Below are 19410 nucleotides of genomic sequence, written 5' to 3' on the forward strand. Positions count from 1 at the left end.
GATAAATGTTTCTTGAGCAGTAAATGAGCGTATTAGAATGATTTCTGAGGGATCATGTGACACTGAAGACTGGAGTAATGATGCTGAAAATTTAGGTTTGATCACAGGAATAAATTACATTTTACAATATATTCAGATAGAAAACAGTTATTTTAAATGGTAAAAATATTTCATAATATTACTGTTTTTTATTTTATTTTTGATCAAATAAATGCAGCTATGGTGAGCAGAAGAGACTTTTTTCAAAAACATTTGAAAATCTTACCGACCCCAAACTTTTGAATTCTGGTGAACATTAGACTCTCACACACATCACATCAGTGTCCAAACTGACACAAATGGTTGATTTCTCATGAATGTAGCTCTTATGTGCTGTGCAGTGTTGGATAACAGTTGTGTTTGTTTGTTCAGAGTACAGTCGATTTGAAGCTAAAATTCACGACCTCAGAGAGCAGCTGATGAACAGCAGTATGGGCTCTGGAACAACTACATTACGAAGTAACCCTAAACGAGGCTTTTATATCAGGTAAACATACGACATACACTACAACTACAAAAAAGACAATAATTCGACATTTCAAAGTACACTTTTTAAAGTGCACATAAGTGTGTTAATAAACATTCATTAACGTGAACTCTCACTTAAGTGGTCTTTGATTTCATTAATATTATTTGCAGTTACAGTTTCTACAGTCTTTAAATATACTTATAAGATTTTAAATACACTGCAAGTGCACATTCAATACAGTTAAGCACACTTCTTTTTCGCAAGGGTGGATTTCCTAGATAACCTACTACATTTGTCAAAATGGTTATAAGCAGAGCACATTGCCTATACTGCATCCCATAATCCACTGCACTCAACTTGACCTTCCGTCTCCAGTGTGACAAATGAACTGGATGCTATATATACCTCGATTTTTACATCTCTTGCTCAATATTTATGTTTGAGTTACAACATAAAGGGATCATACTGCATACTGTTTAACATAGTCCACACTGCACAGTTTGCAGAAAGCAGAAGGCTTGTTCCATTCTGAACAGAGCCAAAAAAAAAATGAAAAAAAGGCCAAAAATAAAGGGTCTGTATTGCTCAATTTCAACCCAATTCCATGCTTTTCCTTTGATGTTTTTCCTTTTTAACCCCCCACCCCCCTCCCTCTGTCCTCCTTTATCCTCTCTTTTCCCCATGACTTATGTTCTCTCTCTCTGTTGTTTGGCAGGGCTCTGTTTGACTATGATAAGACAGCAGACTGTGGTTTCCTGAGTCAGGCCGTGGGCTTTAAGTTTGGAGATGTGCTGCATGTTTTGGACTGTGGAGATGAGGAGTGGTGGCAGGCCTGCAGAGTCAGCCCACAGGGGGATGAGGAGGAGGTCGGCTTCATCCCCAGCAAGAGGAGGTGTGTGTGTGTGTGTGTATGTGTGTGTGTGTCGCTGCTTTCTCTTGTGTTATCTGCTCTGTTGTCCTTGAACAAAATAATATTCAAGCAGCTTAAAGAGGCTTTTTAGCTTTTAACTCTCTCTCTCATTCTAACCCACTGTTACAAGGACGTACTCTAGAGACGTTTATCCCCACAAACATTTCTCTCCAGTCATTTTAAAAGAAAGTTCTGGGATAAATACTTCATTTAAGCTCTGGTGACAGCCTATGAAATGTTAAAAAATCTTTCTGACTCCCTCAAAACGGAAATTACACTACCATTCAAACATTTGCGGTCAGTAAGATTTTTCATTGTTTTTGAATGAAGTCTATTATATTCACCAAGGCTGCATTTATTTAATCAAAAATACAGTAAAAACAGTAATATTCTGAAATATTATTGCAATTTAAATAAATGTTTTATTTTAATATATATAAAAGTGTAATTTATTTTTCAGTATTATAATTTACAGTACATTTCACATTCACGGTACATTTTCAAAAAAATGCAAAAACAATATGATTTCTCAATAAAACAACTATTGTTTTTTTTTTTGTTTCTATATTTTAGCATTGTATCTCATCTGTTAGTTGCCAAGCTTAATCTTTAAACATCATTTTGATATTACAAAGAAAACGTCTTAGGTTACGTATGTAACCATGGTTCCTCGAGGGAACGAGACGCTGCGTCGGAGAACGCTTTGGGAACGCCTTCTGTGACCACGCTCTGAATCACATGTGAAATCAGTCCAATAGCTGGGAGAGACGTCATGGGCGGGTGACGTCATGGCCAGGAAGCTATAAAAGCACGTGCGGCGGAGGATGAAGCAAGCGCCGGCAGGGATGCCGGAAAGTATGGCACCGAGACGCAGCGTCTCGTTCCCTCGAGGAATCATGGTTACATACGTAACCTGAGACGTTCCTCTTCAGGAGCTCCAGCTGCGTCGGAGAACGCTTTGGGAACGAGAATGCCCACGCCGCCAGACTTGCAAATCCCTGCCTAGTGTGGAAGAGCACAACTAAGATGAGAGAAAGGGGAGCCAGGAGTCTTTTAATACTTCATCGAAGCTGGTTTGCGCTCTGCCGGATACGCTTTTATACTTTCTGGTGCTTAAGTCACCCCGCTCGTGACGTCTCGCTACTCCATTGGACTGATTTGACACGTGCTTCAGAACGCGGTCACGCAGGGGCGTTCCCAAAGCGATCTCGACGCAGCGTCTCGTTCCCTCGGGGAACCATTGTTACATACGTAACCTAGAGACGTTAGTATGCCCTCAAAATGTAAGATGTTTTTGGGGAAAATTCGTTTTCTTTTATAAGATATGGTATAGTTAAGCAATATCACACTAGGTAAAGTCTCAGAATCACTTACAAGATGGTGAACTGCATTTTTTCATTTTTGTGGAATTCCCCCCTCAGTGTTCATTTTCCTGTTTATATGTGTATCTATATATATATCTTCATGAATCATTCATTCAAATCAATCTCTCTTCCAGGGTTGAGAGAAAAGACTGGTCACGGTTGAAGTCAAAAGAAAGGGTAAGATCCTTGCTCAAACACAAACAGCTGCTTGCAGTTCATCCCATTCAAATATTTTCCTTTAAATTACTCCAAAAGCATTTGGCTCTCCTATGAGATTTGTTCTTCTTCTCTATAATCAGTTGTGATGTGTTTAGAGTAGCAGTGGTGTGTTTGCAGCCCATGGGAGTCTATCAAGCAGTTGTTTCATGAAAGCACTGAAACTCCTGGGCATTGGAGCTGAGCTTGTTCTGCCTGTAGGGCGCATGCTGTAGATACAGATCACTGTGCTCACAAACACACACATGCATTCAGCACATGCATTCAGCACATGTGCTCAGTGCTCTCTGTAGGTTTTCCTGGGAAATTAATGTTTTAAGTTTCATATCTTTTACCTGGGCATTTCAGCATTGTGGTGGTATTCATATATAAAATCCCTTAATTGACATTTGCAGAAAAAAAACTTAAATGCAGGGAAAACATCCACATGCTCATGTTACACAGTTACATTTTTTTTCAGATGCCACTTAATTACCTTGTGAAAAAAAAGTATGTGTAGTTGCACTGAGTATTTAGTGCAAATCTTAAAAGTACTTCAAATCTAATAAGTAAACTGTTTATATACTATATAAAAAAAAAAAAAACTTTACTGTACTGACAAAGTACTGACAGATAATAAAATATTAACGAAATAAAGGTAGGGATGTCCCAAGCCAATCTCAAGGATCGGGATCGGGGCCGATTAAGCATTTTTTTTTTTTATCTGATTAGTATCGGGTATCCTGAGCCTGATCCTTATTTTACATCAGCAGTCATGTCGGTGTTATGCAGTAGGTAGTGTTGCAAACTTTCAAGTGGGTTTGTCAACTGCCATTAAAAGGAAAAGAAAAAGCTCAAATGTGTGTGCGTGACACACGAGAACCAATGAGGTCCGTTCTAGCTCATTACAGACACGTTTGCGCGCCGTGATTGGCCCTGTCCCAAATGGCACACTTCATGTGCACTTGCGGTCATACTGAGGTGAGCTCGACAGCAGACTTCCACCCAAAAGTCAAAGCAGTATTACGAAAGTGTGAATTCAGAGGAAGACCTCGAGGGTTTAAGGTGCAATTTGCACCTATATATATATATATAAAATGACTGTAGGAATTATGTTATTTTTACACACACACACACACACACACAGTGGTGGCCAAAATTATGAGAACACTAGTATTTTCACCATCTAAAAAATGGTTTCATCATCCAGTCTGTCTGGAATGGCATGAAGAAACAGAACAAACTGAGACAGACTAAATCCAGAAGCTACAGGACTGTTAAAAGTTTTAGGCACTTGTGTAAAAATGCTGTAAAATGAGGATGCTATCACAAATAATGTCATAAATAGATTTTCTTTATCAATTAACTTCTATTAAATAAATTAAATCAACATTTGGTGTGACCGTCCTTGGCGTATAAAGCAGCTTTTGTCCTAGGTGCACTTGTGCATAGTTTTTCAGGTAGCTTTGCAGGTAGGTTTCTTGAAGCATCTTGGAGACATTGCCACAGTTTTTCTGGAATTAGTCTGTCTCAGTTTGTTCTGTTTCTTCATGTCATTCCAGACAGACTGGATGATGTTGAGATCAGATCTCTGTGTGGAGCACTGGCTGTTGTCAGACTCCTTGTGCAAACAAAAATCTTACTGGATTATTACAATTAATGGCAAAATTAATGTTTGGAAATGTAAACTGATATTTCCTACTGACACACTACAGCAGAAGATAGAAATAACTGACTTAAAACCTTTTTTAGCTGGTAAAAATACTAGCGTTTAATAATTTTGGCCACCACTGTATATAAATATAAATATATAAAATTGTATACATTACTGTTCTTTAAGTGTGCTTACAAAGAGTCTACTTTTATAACTTTTTCTTAACATACTTAAGTACAAAGAACTGCACTATGTCATAATTTTAAATTAAGTTTAACTTGAAAGTACATAATTAAATCATTTAAAAATATATTTTGTAATTTAAATAAGTACACTTACTAACATACTAAAGCACATATAATTTTAACTGTAGTGTTATTTGATATCACATTTAAAGTTAATATATATTTAAATGTACTAAACTGCATCATTACAAGTGTGTAATTATAAATATATTTAAATACATACAAGCCTCAATAGAAATTATGTTAAAGTATATTTTAGTTTACCTTAGATGCTTGTCAGTACATTCAGCAGTACACTAACCATATTTCAGACAGCTACAGTAATTATGTATAATTTATATACAGGTGCATCTCAATAAATTAGAATGTCGTGGAAAAGTTCATTTATTTCAGTAATTCAACTCAAATTGTGAAACTCGTGTATTAAATAAATTCAATGCACACAGACTTCTTTTTTTTCCACAATTCTTTTAATTGTGATGATTTTGGCTCACATTTAACAAAAACCCACCAATTCACTATCTCAACAAATTAGAATACTTCATAAGACCAATAAAAAAACATTTTTAGTGAATTGTTGGCCTTCTGGAAAGTATGTTCATTTACTGTACATGTACTCAATACTTGGTAGGGGCTCCTTTTGCTTTAATTACTGCCTCAATTCGGCGTGGCATGGAGGTGATCAGTTTGTGGCACTGCTGAGGTGGTATGGAAGACCAGGTTTCTTTGACAGTGGCCTTCAACTCATCTAACTTTTCCACAACATTCTAATTTATTGAGATGCACCTGTATAAAGATGTCTTTAAGTCCTACTTAAGTGGGTTAAAAGCACTCTAAAGTTCAGCTAACTGCATTTTAATATGACTTTAAACTATAATACATTTTCATCTAATTACAATTAGCATGCAGTTTGAGGAAAACATTACATTCTGTACACACTTAAGTATATTCTTTTAAAATATGTTATTCCGTATTAGTAAATTGTATAAGTTTTAAAGCATACTAAAGTGTACCTTTTGTCACAACAATATTTTTCAGTTGCTCATCTCATAAATATAATCATTCTGACAGGACTTGGGGGCAGCATTAGCACTGCATCTCCTACACTTTTATTATGGGCTGTTAACCCCTTTAGGCCATGACAAATGCTGCAATAACTGGATGTTTACATCTAAACTGATGCAGGAAACAGTCTATTACAATTTAATAAGCATTGTACCCTCTATATCCTTTTGACAGGACCGAAGTCGAGACAGTACACTTTCACAGGGTGAGTTACAACCGCACAGTAGAGCCCTGAATACTGATACAGAGTTAAATGTTTTGTTTTTGTTGCATGTATTACAAACAGAAACTGATGTATGTGTATTTGTTGTCTTTCAGGAAGGGAAGAGCCAGTACGGAGTTACGAGACACTTGCACAAGTGGAAGGTTGGATAACTTGACTGAGTCACCATATGTTGTGTCATTTTATATGCTGGCTCTGATCCAAACCCTAGTGAGATGCCTTGCGTTCTGTGGTCTATATAGGCAGCATCCTAAATGAAATAAAAACCCCATACTGTATGTGATTCAATTCAGACACTCTATAGACAGCAACCACTCAAACAAATAGCACAGATGAGAGCAAGACAAATAGCACACTAACGCTGAAAGTTGATTCTAATATTTTGACTTTTGATGTAAAACATATTTTTAGATGTAACTACTGTTATTGATACTTTTCATTACTGAATAATAATATGTTCAAAAAGTTTTTGTGTGGGGAGTATGAAATATGTAGGGTGATTATTAGAATGAGTAATCAACTAATCTTCAATTATTTCACCAATTAATCAGTAGGCTTTGATTAATTATTTAGATTTTGCAGTTTGTTAAAACATTGAGTTATACTGTACATACACCGCATGCATAATTATTAGGCACGTTGATATTCTGATCATACTTTTTTTCCAAGCACATTTGACCAATTCCAAACCACATCGATCTTAATAACTACTATTAATTTTGTATTTAATCATGTATAAGTGATATGTAATTGTCCATGAAGGCTGGAAGTGAAAAACTCCTTATATTCAGGTGTGCAGAATTATTAGGCATGTTTTCTTTTACAGATGAAATGAGCCAAAAAAGAGGTTTAACTCAGACTGAAAATATCAACGTGCCTAATAATTACGCACGTGGTGTATTTTATACATATTCATATACATACAGAGCTGCTTTATAGCAGAAAACCCAAGTTGTAATTCTAACTGAAAAGGACACTGATATGGTTTTAGCATGTTTAATACTGTAAAGCTGCTTGCTTTAAAGGGGACATCAGGTGCCCATTTTCCACAAGTTGATATGATACTTTAGGGTCTTCATGAAATGTTGGTAACATGCTTTGGTTAAAATGTGACTTTACTGTAGTGCTAATTGCAGAGCTCATGCAAACATATCCACATTGCTATGATGAGATGCTTTCAACCACTTAAGCTCAGGACGTTTTTTGGTATTTTCGCCTAAATTTAACATACTCAAATTCAAATGTTTACCCTGCACACATACAATTGAGGTTTTAACTGCTGTTTTCCAACTCTATAAATGTTATTGTGTGTTTATTTGGTTATTGAGAGGAAAGCTCGCAGCACATATTGCACATTCATCTAAACATTGCTCTCTGCGGCGTTTGGATGTTCGCTAACACTGTTTGCAGATATCATACTTCTTTTTACCCCTAACCAAAGAATGAAAGAACTTTGCCATGAGAATATCAGGGCCTTTGCAAATGACAGCTTTTTTTGTTTGTAATTTTGTAAAACCTTCCCACACTCTGCTGGTTCGGATTCATTTTCATGTTCATTGTGTTCATGGGTTCACAGATTCATTGTGTCATAAGCGTGTCTTCTTCTGTTTGATTGCGTCAGAGAGCGCTGAATTTCAGTCTTGCGCCACAGCGCCACACTGGTCAAACCGCGTTATTGCAGACCCTTACTTTGGGTCATATGAGATCAAATGATTATTCGACAACAAAAATATTTGTTGGCAGTTTTTTTATCATCAACATTGTCGATGATGTAGACTAATTGTTGCAGCACTAGAAAAGTGGTCTTTGTAGGCAGCTTACTGGGGTTGGGAACTGAGCCACTGATCTTTCATATTGTTGCTATTATTTCTCTTCACTTCCATTTTGTAATCACATAGTCTCTCTTGTGTCTCTCATCCTGTTCAGTGCACTACGCGAGGCCGATCATTATTCTGGGCCCGGTGAAGGACAGAGTGAATGATGACCTGCTGTCTGAGTTCCCAGACAAGTTTGGATCTTGTGTCCCTCGTAAGTATTCTTCAACTCTGTTGTCATGCTCAGATGCATATTGCTCACAAAGAAGACAAGAGCCTTCTAAAAATCAGCCAAAAATCTGATTTGGCTTTACGCAATTTCCGGGAATTAGGGCGCGAAGTTTGTGAGGTCTGAGAAATCAAATTTTGAGGTGTATCCTTGAGCACAAATAGGGTCCTTTGAAATTCATTTTATTTTTTCCTGAATTCCATCTTATTTTTTCCCAAATTCAGTTTTTTTTTTTTTTTTTATAATTTTAATTTTTCTGGATGTCGTTTTAATGATTAAATAAAATTTTAGTCAACCAAAAAAAAAAAAAAAGTGTAATTCATTAAAATCATGAAACTTTTACATTTTTTACTTTTTTATAATAGTTATTTATTTATTTATGTATTTTCTAGAAATTCTGTGATGTCTCTTTTTTGATTTATGATTTAATTCACATTTATCATCAAAAATGGTGGTAATCAAATAAAGGCTTAAAATATTAGCAGAGTAATTCATCTTTTAAAATGTAATCATATGAAAATGAAAAAAATCCTTCCTTAAAGAGAGGTTTATTGTTAATCAAGTGAAATGCTCATGAAGTGACTCTCACTGCATCTCTGGAAATAAAGTTCATGTGTTCATGTCTTCATATAGTGAGACGGCAGACGTTGAAAACACGACGAGCATCACACATGCTTGAGTGTGTACCAACAAAACGGCACCATTAATTCCCACAGACTTCATATTTAAATGGGTTTAAAATTCACAGACACTAGTCCATGTCATGATTTGATTCAGATAGCCCTACTTTTGATTTATTCATCCAAAATTTGCCAAATTCCTTTTTTATGACTGGATTTCATGATTCTGTCCACATTTTTTACATTGTGGAAATCATAAGGCCCTATACATATTTAATCTAATCTTGCTGTCACAGTTGTATCTGAAAAAAACGTATCAGTTTTCAGAACCTTTCCCAGATTTTTTCTGCGGACAGTCTCTTCACTTATAAGAAGCAATAAAGAGCTCAAACAAAATTAGCCATTTTCAACACAGCTGTCATATTAAGCATAACTGATATCATACTCACAAGATGATGTCATTGCTCTTCTCAGATACGACACGACCCAAGCGGGAATATGAGGTGGATGGGCGGGACTACCATTTTGTGTCATCGCGGGAACAGATGGAAAAAGACATTCAGAACCATCATTTCATCGAGGCGGGCCAGTACAACAGTCACCTGTATGGAACCAGCGTTCAGAGCGTCCGAGAGGTGGCGGAACAGGTTAGATCTGAGTTTTGGACAAAACAATAAACTTGTGTATCATTTGTGTAAATCTTAACATGGATATCTCTGTGTTTGTGAGCAGCAGGGAAAGCACTGTATTCTGGATGTGTCCGCAAATGCAGTTCGTAGGCTACAGGCTGCACAGCTTCACCCAATCGCCATCTTCGTACGGCCCAAATCACTGGAGAACGTCCTGTACGAAACAACAAACAACTACATATATTTAACAACAGTGTTGGGGTTAATGCATTACAAGTAACGCGAGTTACGTAATCAGATTACTTTTTTTAGAATAACTAGTAATGCATTACTTTTTAATTTACAAGAAAATATCTGAGTTACTTTTCAAATAAGTAACATATACGTATGACAAAAACCTGCAATAATTACATATGTTAAATAACACAAATATCCCTTATGTATTCAATCCAATTTTATTAACCAATATCTTTGATGATCCAATTCAACCATACTAATAAGCAAAAAACAACTTTAGATAGACGTAATATTTGTGTTTCATTTTTTTATTGCTGAAGAGTGTCCTATTCCTGCGTCCTGTTCTTCATGCAGTCCAGAATGGTTTGAGCAGTGCCTTCTACTTTACAGACGTGAATTTACATTTCCTTTAGCCTAAGACATATTCATTTCATTTTTGGTGTGAAAGGGCTTTTACCTTTGCCAAAAAATAACTGTTTTTATATTAAAAACAAACAAGCAAGCCCATCCCAGATTTAAAAAGTAACTAAAAAGTAAAGTAATGGATTTAATTAGTTACTTTTTTTAGGGAGTAGCGCAATATTGTAATGCATTACTTTTAAAAGTAACTTTCCCCAACACTGTTTAACAACAGTTAAATGACAAAAAAAACACTGTTTAACTGACATTTGATGGGGTTTCTGCTATTTTATCCAGAGAGATCAACACGCGGCTAACTGAGGAACAAGCCAGGAAAGGTATGGACCGTGCTATTAAACTGGAGCAAGATTTCCTGGAATGCTTCTCTGGTAAGACAGTCTCACACGTCGCCCTCTATTGTCCTGGAGGAAAACTCACACATTTATTAATTACTGGGCAATACCTACTGTAACTGAAATGGAGTTTTATTAATTTACATGAGTTTTCCAGGTCTAAAAATCACACTTTTATATTTGAAGCATGACAACTCTCTGAATAGTTTTAGCATAAACAGTGTTATGACCGTGTTAACGTACTGTATTTGTTCATGCTGTTGCTTCAGAGCAAGTATGGACTTGCTACTGCCAATAAATACACAGACATGCTGCTGTGAGCATATAAAATATTCTGTTGCTGCATGAATAAGGATACATAAATCCCGTAGCAGATCTAGACAGGTGGAGCTAGGGAGGTAGAGGGTTTGAGATGCATGTGTGCTGCAGGACCAGCTTACAACAAACACTGAACCAGACTATTTTAATATTGAGCAAGCAATCTAATTGGCTGCAGAATCAGCAGAAGCCAATCGGCTTGTGCCACGTAGTAAATGATGGTTAGAATGGTTAGAGAGTCGGACTTGTAACCCAAAGGTCGCGGGATCGAGTCTCGGTACCGGCAGGGATTGTCGGTGGGGGGAGTGAATAACCAGCGCTCTCTTCCACCTTCAATACCACGACTGAGGTGAGACCCTTGAGCAAGGCACCGAACCCCCAACTGCTCCCCGGGCGCCACAGCATTGGCTGCCCACTGCTCCGGGTGTGTGTTCACAGTGTGTGTGTGTGTTCACTACTCACTGCTGTGTGTGTGCGCACGTGGATGGGTTAAATGCAGAGCACAAATTCCGAGTATGGGACACCATACTTGGCCACATGTCACGTCCTTTCGTCCTTTCCTTTCCTTTCCTTTTTACTCCTCATATATCTCTGTTTTCCAAGACCATGGTGACCCTTATTCTTCAAAGAAAAAAAGTTGCTGAGGGGGTTAGATGACAAAAAGATGACAAATATCATATTTTAAATCATTTTAAGACATATTGATGTCCCCTTGGAAATTTCCAGAGACCCCTTGTAGGCCTGGGCGATAACACGGTATCGATATTTATCGACGGTACACCTTCTTCGATAACGATATAAAAAATGTTCGACATAGTGCATAGTGATATAGGCACATACTATGAATGATGCAGACAGCAAACACAAACACAAACATGAGTGCTGTGCCTGCCTGTGATGAGGAGATTGTGAATAAAAAAATGAATATTAGTCGAATTTAAAATAAACATTTGCATTTGAATGCAAAAATAGTACAATTGAATGTTAGGTGTGCGTCAGGGAGCGTCATCAGTAGAGCACAAGATGCGGTGATGATGATGTAAGTGACGTTGTAGTTTGTTTTGTTAACGTTAGTCTAACCCACGAGACGCGCAGTTGCTGCGTTACTCATTCAAAATATTAGAGAAATATAGTAGCTCAATGCGTAGAAGATCTTGATTTGTGGAGGTTTATTCCTTTTCACTGCGTCTCATATGTTTTTAAAGGCAGTCTGTGTGATGGCCGATTCGGCTCTTTGTATTAAGCAATGCATATACGTGATGCTGTTTTGTTCATAATTGTTTATGCAATTTACAAAATTATATTTGATTTATATGAGTTAATTTAGACGTAATGCATGTTTTTTTTTTAAAGACAGTTATTTCCTTGTGTTGACAATTTAATGTGCTGCATTATTTTGCTCATTGCGCCCTCCTGTGGCCTCGGGAAACAAGCCAAAAGTTTAACCTTAATTTTTTAATTAAGGTTAATTAAATTAAATGCTTTAATCTGCAAATAAACATTAGAAATAAGATATTTGTGTAATTTTTATTTTGTGTTTGACTGTTAAAACAAAACAAAAAATATTTGTTGTTTGTCTCAATAAATTGTGTTAATTTAAAAATACAGTGGTTAAATGTAAACATTTTTTTCTATTGCTCTTTGTTTTAAAAAAAGTTCTAAAAAATGTCAATAATTATCGATACCGAACGATATGAAACATTATATCGTTGATATATTTTTTAGCTATATCGCCCAGCCCTAGGAAGTGAAAGAGAACTTTAGAAAAGACAATGGGTCTCAATCACTAAGCATGTGTATGCTGGAATTTGTGTGTGAAATTTATGTGCCCAGCCCTAGCCCCTTAAGTACCCTTGATTTAAACAGAGCATTGCATTAATTGGACAGTTTATGCAAGTTTTTATGAGCTATTTCACTAAAAAGTTTATTGACTTGTACACAGATGTCTTAATTAATGCAACAATTTGTTAAATTATTACATACACTAAAAAAGTGAAAAATTGTACAATAGTATCCTTAAAGGGACAACTTTGTACCTTATCTACTTGGAAAAGGTTCATATATGGTGGGAAGTCGTGGCCTAATGGTTAGAGAGTCGGACTCATAACCCAAAGGTTGCGGGTTCGAGTCTCGTACCGGCAGGGATTGTAGGTGGGGGGAGTGAATGTACAGCGCTCTCTCCCACCTTCAATACCACGACTGAGGTGCACTTGAGCAAGGCACCGAACCCCCAACTGCTCCCTGGGCGCCGCAGCATAAATGGCTGCCTACTGCTCCGGGTGTGTGTTCACGGTGTGTGTGTTCACTGCTGTGTGTGTGCACTTTGGATGGGTTAAATGCAGAGCACTAATTCCAAGTATGGGTCACCATACTTGGCCACATGTCACGTCACTCACTCATATATATACACGTACCTTATATATACATATTACTGCTGAAAGGTACTAATATGCATCTTTAAGGGGGAGACATGGTACAAAGTTGTCAATTTAAGGGTACTGCTGTAGTTAAATGTGGTTGTAGGTACAGTTTTTGCAATTCTTCTGACTGTTGCAATCATACAACAATATTTAACTGCTTCACATAACTATTAATTTTACACAAAAATTGTGCTTGTGTTGCAAGAATGATGTCCATTCAAGGTACATCGATATTGCACATTTTTAATGTGCCATATCGGGGTCTTCCATAATCTTCCCATAATGAAAGAATTCTGCTCATGCTTAGATCTTGAAGTCATTGGTAAATTATCAAACCGCTTCAAACATAATACTTTCGCTGTTTTTACATGCCCATTGGATTTCAGTTCAGTTTAGATCACACGTGTGCTGATCTGTGCATAATTTATTCAAGTAAATCCTGCAATGATTTATTCCTGCCATTCTCTTTCTGTATCGCAGCGATCGTAGAGGGCGACAGCTTCGAGGAGGTTTATCATAAGGTGAAAACTGTGATCGAGGAGCAGTCAGGGCCTTATATCTGGATTCCCACCAGGGAGCGTCTGTGAGAGTCCACCCAGAGCCAAACCACTTCGCCCAGTCACCATTTGGCCTGCCTGCCCTGGACTGTGGAGCTCCGACTCGTAGAGCTCGCGAGAAACAGACAGAGAGAGAGAGGGAGAGATGGAGAGAGTGAAAGCGATGGAGAGAAGTCACAGAGACACCAGGAAATGATGGAGTGGAACAGCACAGGAGCTGGCCACACCGCATCTGCCTCTCTTTTCCTCCTTTTCCTAGCTTTGTATCTTCCTTTTTCTGCTTTTAACTTCCTTTCTCTGCCTTTCTCTCAGTCCTTCTCTGTTTCTTTCTGGCTTTCTCTCTGAATAACGTCCTTTCAGACAGGACTGGTGAGCTGTTTTTCACGAACTGGGATGCTACAAAGAAATTTTGTATATTGTCAGATTCCCTCTCGCTCTCTGCGAACAAGACAGGAAGTGGAGAGAGATGAGCGACCGCCTTGGCTTTTACTGGAATGAGACGTTCAAGAGCTATTTCTGATTAAAGGAGCTCGTTTCACAGTACTAAAGGAGAATTGAACTGAAATATGAAAGTATATTTATCAGTATCAATAATGCGCTGAAATCTTCAATATCAAAGATATTACGACTACTCAGAGACTGACGTTCACCCACAGTTATCAGCATCAAGGGCGTTTAATTCCTTTTAGAAATTTGAAGTGCTTGACGAGTGCTTCCTGAAATGCAGGAAGTACCGAGCTGGCGAAACTAAAACGTTTGCCTCAGTCCTTCGAATGTCCCCCTTAAACAGTTTGCAGCTAGTTCATCACATTGAATGGATAATAAGGAAGGAAAACGGGAAGACGCAGACTGTGACTTTCATTCTGCACATCATAGAAAGCCACACGCTTGATATTCCGGGGTCTGTTTTCTTTGATTTTCTTGCGCTTACATGTAAACATGCACATTTAGACACACGTCAACATAGACTTTGTAATGTTTGCCTTCTTCTATTTGGATCTTCTTGCAACAGCCAGATTGATGTTTTCCTTTGAGCTGAAATGTATTTGCTCGGTTGGATTATTTCCCTGAGTGCCACAGCTCTCAAACACAATGACTCCAGGCTGCTCTTTAATGTGCAATATCGGGCTCTTCCATAATCTTGTCATAATGTTATCTAATTTTAGCCATGCTTAGATCTTGAAGTCATCGGTAAATTATCAAACCGCTTCAAATTTAATACTTTCGCCGTATTTTAAACAGGATTTCAGTTTAGATCACACTCATGTGCTGAGTGGCTACGTTCACACCACAATCTAATTCATTATATATAAATGATTGATTTAAATGAATTTGTAAAAATGATTATAAATGATATATTCAGTAATTATATTGGGATATTTAATTATTTATTTAACACTTTGCCTTCCTTCATGTCAGTCGTTGTTTTCACTGTTCTCTGTCTTTTTCACAGCAAAGGTAAACCAAGCATCAAATGACAAGTAGTAGCTTATTTTGATGAAATAGAACTTAAAAATTATTTAAATCTCAAATATTTCATTGTAGAATAGTAGATGTTTTGTTAGTGGCCCTTTTTTTTTGGAGAATGCTTTTCTCATATAAGCTCAGGATAGTTGTTTGTGAAGGCATTGGGACGGTGTATGTATTTGTGGTGTCATCAGAAAATACAACACAATCTCATGGCAATTTGTAACTATTTAATAATTTGGTGAATTGGTGGCTAATTCGTATGAATTTGTACCAACCCATTCATACAGTTTTGTGCGATCAGCCTACTGACAGTTAAGTTTAGGGGTGAATTTTTTCTAAAAAATAAAATGTATGTTTTCGTACAATCTACATCGTAGGAATTCATACGAAATGTCCACCTTGTGAAATAGTTATGTTGTCTCATAAGATGGGATTGAAAAATCTGCAATGCCAAGTCATTTTTCTGCGACTCCAGAGTGAGTAGTCACATGGCGTTTACGGCTCCAAAAAAATCAGAGTTGGATCAGAGTTGAATTCAGTGTGATTTTTCGTTTGCCCCATTCAGCTACAATGTGAACGTAGCCTTACTGGCCTTTCATTCAGCCCATCCCTAAACTCTCCGGACACACACACACACACACACACACACAGGTTTGTTTTTGTGAAAAGTGGGGACATCCCATAGGCGTAATGGTTTTTATACTGTACAGACCGTATATTCCATTGCCCTACACCAACCCTACCCCTAAACCTACCCCTTACAGGAAACTTTGTGCTATTTCAGATTGTCAATACACTCCATTCTGTGTGATTTATAAGCGTTTTGAAAAGTGGGGACATGGGGTAATGTCCTGAAAAGTCACCTTCTCCTTGTAATACCTATGTCATACCTTTGTCATTATACAAATTTATGTCCTCATTTGTCACAAAAACGCGCACACACACACACACACATACACACAAATACTATCAGTAAAATGGTGTATTGTACAAAGTTTTTTTATGCTGTGTATCAGATTATAATTAACTCTTGTAATCAGACCAATGAGGCTACTTTGATGCATCTCAATGGCCAGTCAGTGGACATCATCACACCAGTTAATTGGTGGGTTGATGATGCTGCCGTCACCGAAGTGAAGAGGATCGGGTCTTAATGATGCTGGAGTTTTATTGGAATACGATTGTGGGTTCATTATGTTTAATGAGATAAATTAATGGCTGTAATGCCAGAGAATAATCAGCTTAGCTAGCTAAGTTTAACAATCCAAGCCTGCCTCCAACTAATTACCCTTCTCAGAGCGAAACACTCATTTGTAAACAGTTTTTCCCATAATTCTGTGAGGGTTGACAGAGCGCCCACTACAATCCTGGTCAACATGAGAATGGCAGAATGATAAATTGGCTTTTTTACCCTTTTGTGCCGTGACAGTGATGCGGTAAAAATCGATACGGTGCTTTGAGCTCAGAGGGCGTCATATTCAAGGTCTAAAGTAAGGAAGAAAACGATGGTTTGTCCAGAATTGGGGTCCAGGGGTTTGCATTTGATTTAGTGAGATTTCCTGTAAATCAATGCCATGAGCATTACTATGGTGATTTATGGAAACAGACTTTGATTGAGACTATTGTGATCGAAAAAACCGTTTGTGTCAGGCCAAAAAAAAAAGAGTCTACTAAGAAGATGAAGTGAAACACATTTGCACTTATTAAAGGGAAGATTTGATCAGACGTGATGAACAACAGAGGGTTTCTGGTAGAAAGCAGAGGAATACAGAGCGATCTGGTGGCTTGTTTACTTTCACTTATTTTCTTTTGGCTTTTTGCGTTTGAATTTCGATATTTACATGTGTTTGGTGTGCAGTGACAGTTCTTTTCTTGCCGTTATTTTTATTTATAGATTTTATATAATTATTTAATTGTTTACTGCTTTGTTTACATCGGGGTTTTGTGTGAAGACTGAGATGCTTTTGCTGTGGTTTCCAAAGTGGAGCTGCACACAATCAAATGTGAAAACTGAAACTAAAAATTCAACTTTACTGTGAAATTAAATAATAATAATAATAATAATAATAATAATAAAAAAAAAAAAAATTAACTAAACTTGCACGCATTACACATACTGATACTTTTATAAACATAGCCCATAAATAAATTTCCCAAATCATATTATTGGCCACACGAGAAATGAAAAATAATAGTGTATATTGCGGTTTGTATGAGCTGCACAAATGTGTGCGCACACACACATACACACAACACACAATATATTACCAAGAGAAATATATGACTTCAGTCTTACTAGAATGAATTATGAGTTGAATTTATTTATTTATTTATTTATTTTAAATAATCAAATGTATTTTATCGACGATTTGTATTTGCCATAACATATTATTCTAATTATCCTGAACAGATTGAACATAGATTGCTTTTATTTAAAAAAAAAAAAAAGAATAATTATGAAAATACAACAATGCCATCTGATGCAAAGTATATTTAAATGATTTATCTTAAAAGAGAGATTTACCAATGACAGTATCGGATTATACAAATGTTTTATTTCAGTGAGATGCTTGTTGTAAATTAGCTACAAAAATAATAAAGCTAATTATATTAACAAGTGTTTTGTTGAAGCTTTTTTTATGGTGTGAATGGGTAATAACAGTGGCTGTAATCTCAATTGCATACTACCATACTATGCATACTATTTTTGCAGTATGCATATTGTATTCCAATATGTAGATGAGTTTGTTTGTTCATCAGAACAGATTTAGAGAAATGTAGCATTACATCACATGCTCAGCAATGGATCCTCTGCAGTGAATGGGTGCCGTCAGAATGGGACTCCAAACAGCTGATAAAAACATCACAATAATCCACACGACTCCAGTCCATCAATTAACATCTTGTGAATTGAAAAGTTATGTGTTTGTATGAAACAATCCATCAAGACGTTTTAACTTAAAACTGTTGTTTCTAGCTAAAATATGAGTCCTCTGTCCAAAATATTGCTTCCTTCAGTGAAAATTGCCGTCTCTTCTGAATTGAGAGAAATATGCACAGATCAAGCACCGTTTACAAGTGAAAACTGTTGGATTATGGACTATTTGGTCAGAAGCAATGTTTAAAGTTAAAAATGCGTTAATGGTGGATTTGTTTCTTAAAAACACACAGCTTTTCACTTCACAAGATGTTAACTGATGGACTAGAGTGGTGTGGATTACTTGTGGATTATTGTAATGTTTTTATCAGCTGTTTGGACTCTCATTCTGATGGCAGCCATTCACTGGTGAGCAAGTGATGCAATGCTAAATTTCTCCAAATCTGTCCTGATGAAGAAACAAACTCATCTGTCATTCATATATCATATATTATCATGGAAATACATAAATTTTTGCAGTTTTTATTAGTACAATTATTTAAACGTAATCAACAAATTAAGAAAAGGGTTGCAACTCATTCTGGATTCATCCAGTTACAATGAAAATGGAAGGTCAAGTTAAGCAATTTGCAGAAGTACACATACAATATTAAGAGCAAACGTAAGACTAGTTTGTTACTCTGACCATGTATCATAAGGTCACTGTGTTGTACCAGCCAGCAGGGTGAGCTGTCGAGCTATTTGTCAACTTCCCTGTGCACTTTTACTGTCCAGAATTTTCCAGGCCTCTTCTGAAATCCAACTCAACTGAATCTATATTTATTTGATACTCATTTAATTTACTCTTAACAAAGGCCTGAACAAAAAACAGTCTATTCTGTGCTTGCTCAGCTATGTTCAACTTGAATGTGTATATATTCGGTCTGTCTCTCCATCAACTAAGGGGGTTGCACCCTCTTCCTGTGAGGAAGTCGAACAACAAAGATGCTTCCTTACTGCCCTGATATACAGTAACCTGTGTGAGAGTGTTTTTCATGACTGCTGCTAACCTTCATGGCACGATGGATGAATTATCGGCCAAAATGTGGCTTTCAACCTATCAGTGCGGTCAAACCTAATTAGCCGCAACACACACACGCAAACAGAAATGTTGTGGTTTATGCAAATCATCACTATTTAAATCAAGCAGATGTCTCAAGGTGTGTGTGCAGCAGTACAGAAGGTGAAATGAAATCATATGGTGAGATTACAGTGTGAAGGATGGATTGGACGTGTGTGTGTGTGTGTGTGTGTGTGTGTGTGTGTGTGTGTGTGTTGTGTCT

At 37.0% G+C, this 19410-nt stretch overlaps 1 protein-coding gene across 1 annotated transcript in view; it reads left to right on the forward strand.

The window, feature by feature from the left end:
* dlg4a (discs, large homolog 4a (Drosophila)) overlaps positions 1-15068 on the forward strand; it is a 159554-nt gene extending 144486 nt beyond the window's left edge. The window contains exons 13-22 of the mRNA XM_016451930.1: positions 412-526; positions 1224-1400; positions 2917-2959; positions 6116-6146; positions 6260-6307; positions 8091-8192; positions 9302-9474; positions 9560-9672; positions 10390-10481; positions 13664-15068. Of these exons, the coding sequence (XP_016307416.1) occupies positions 412-526; positions 1224-1400; positions 2917-2959; positions 6116-6146; positions 6260-6307; positions 8091-8192; positions 9302-9474; positions 9560-9672; positions 10390-10481; positions 13664-13770 (1001 nt within the window). The 3' untranslated portion in view covers positions 13771-15068. The remainder of the gene's footprint in view (positions 1-411; positions 527-1223; positions 1401-2916; positions 2960-6115; positions 6147-6259; positions 6308-8090; positions 8193-9301; positions 9475-9559; positions 9673-10389; positions 10482-13663) is intronic.
* The last annotated feature ends 4342 nt before the right edge of the window (positions 15069-19410 follow it).

This window comes from Sinocyclocheilus anshuiensis, unplaced genomic scaffold (genome assembly GCF_001515605.1).
Source record: "Sinocyclocheilus anshuiensis isolate Anshui unplaced genomic scaffold, SAMN03320099.WGS_v1.1 scaffold431, whole genome shotgun sequence".
Lineage (NCBI taxonomy): Eukaryota > Metazoa > Chordata > Actinopteri > Cypriniformes > Cyprinidae > Sinocyclocheilus > Sinocyclocheilus anshuiensis.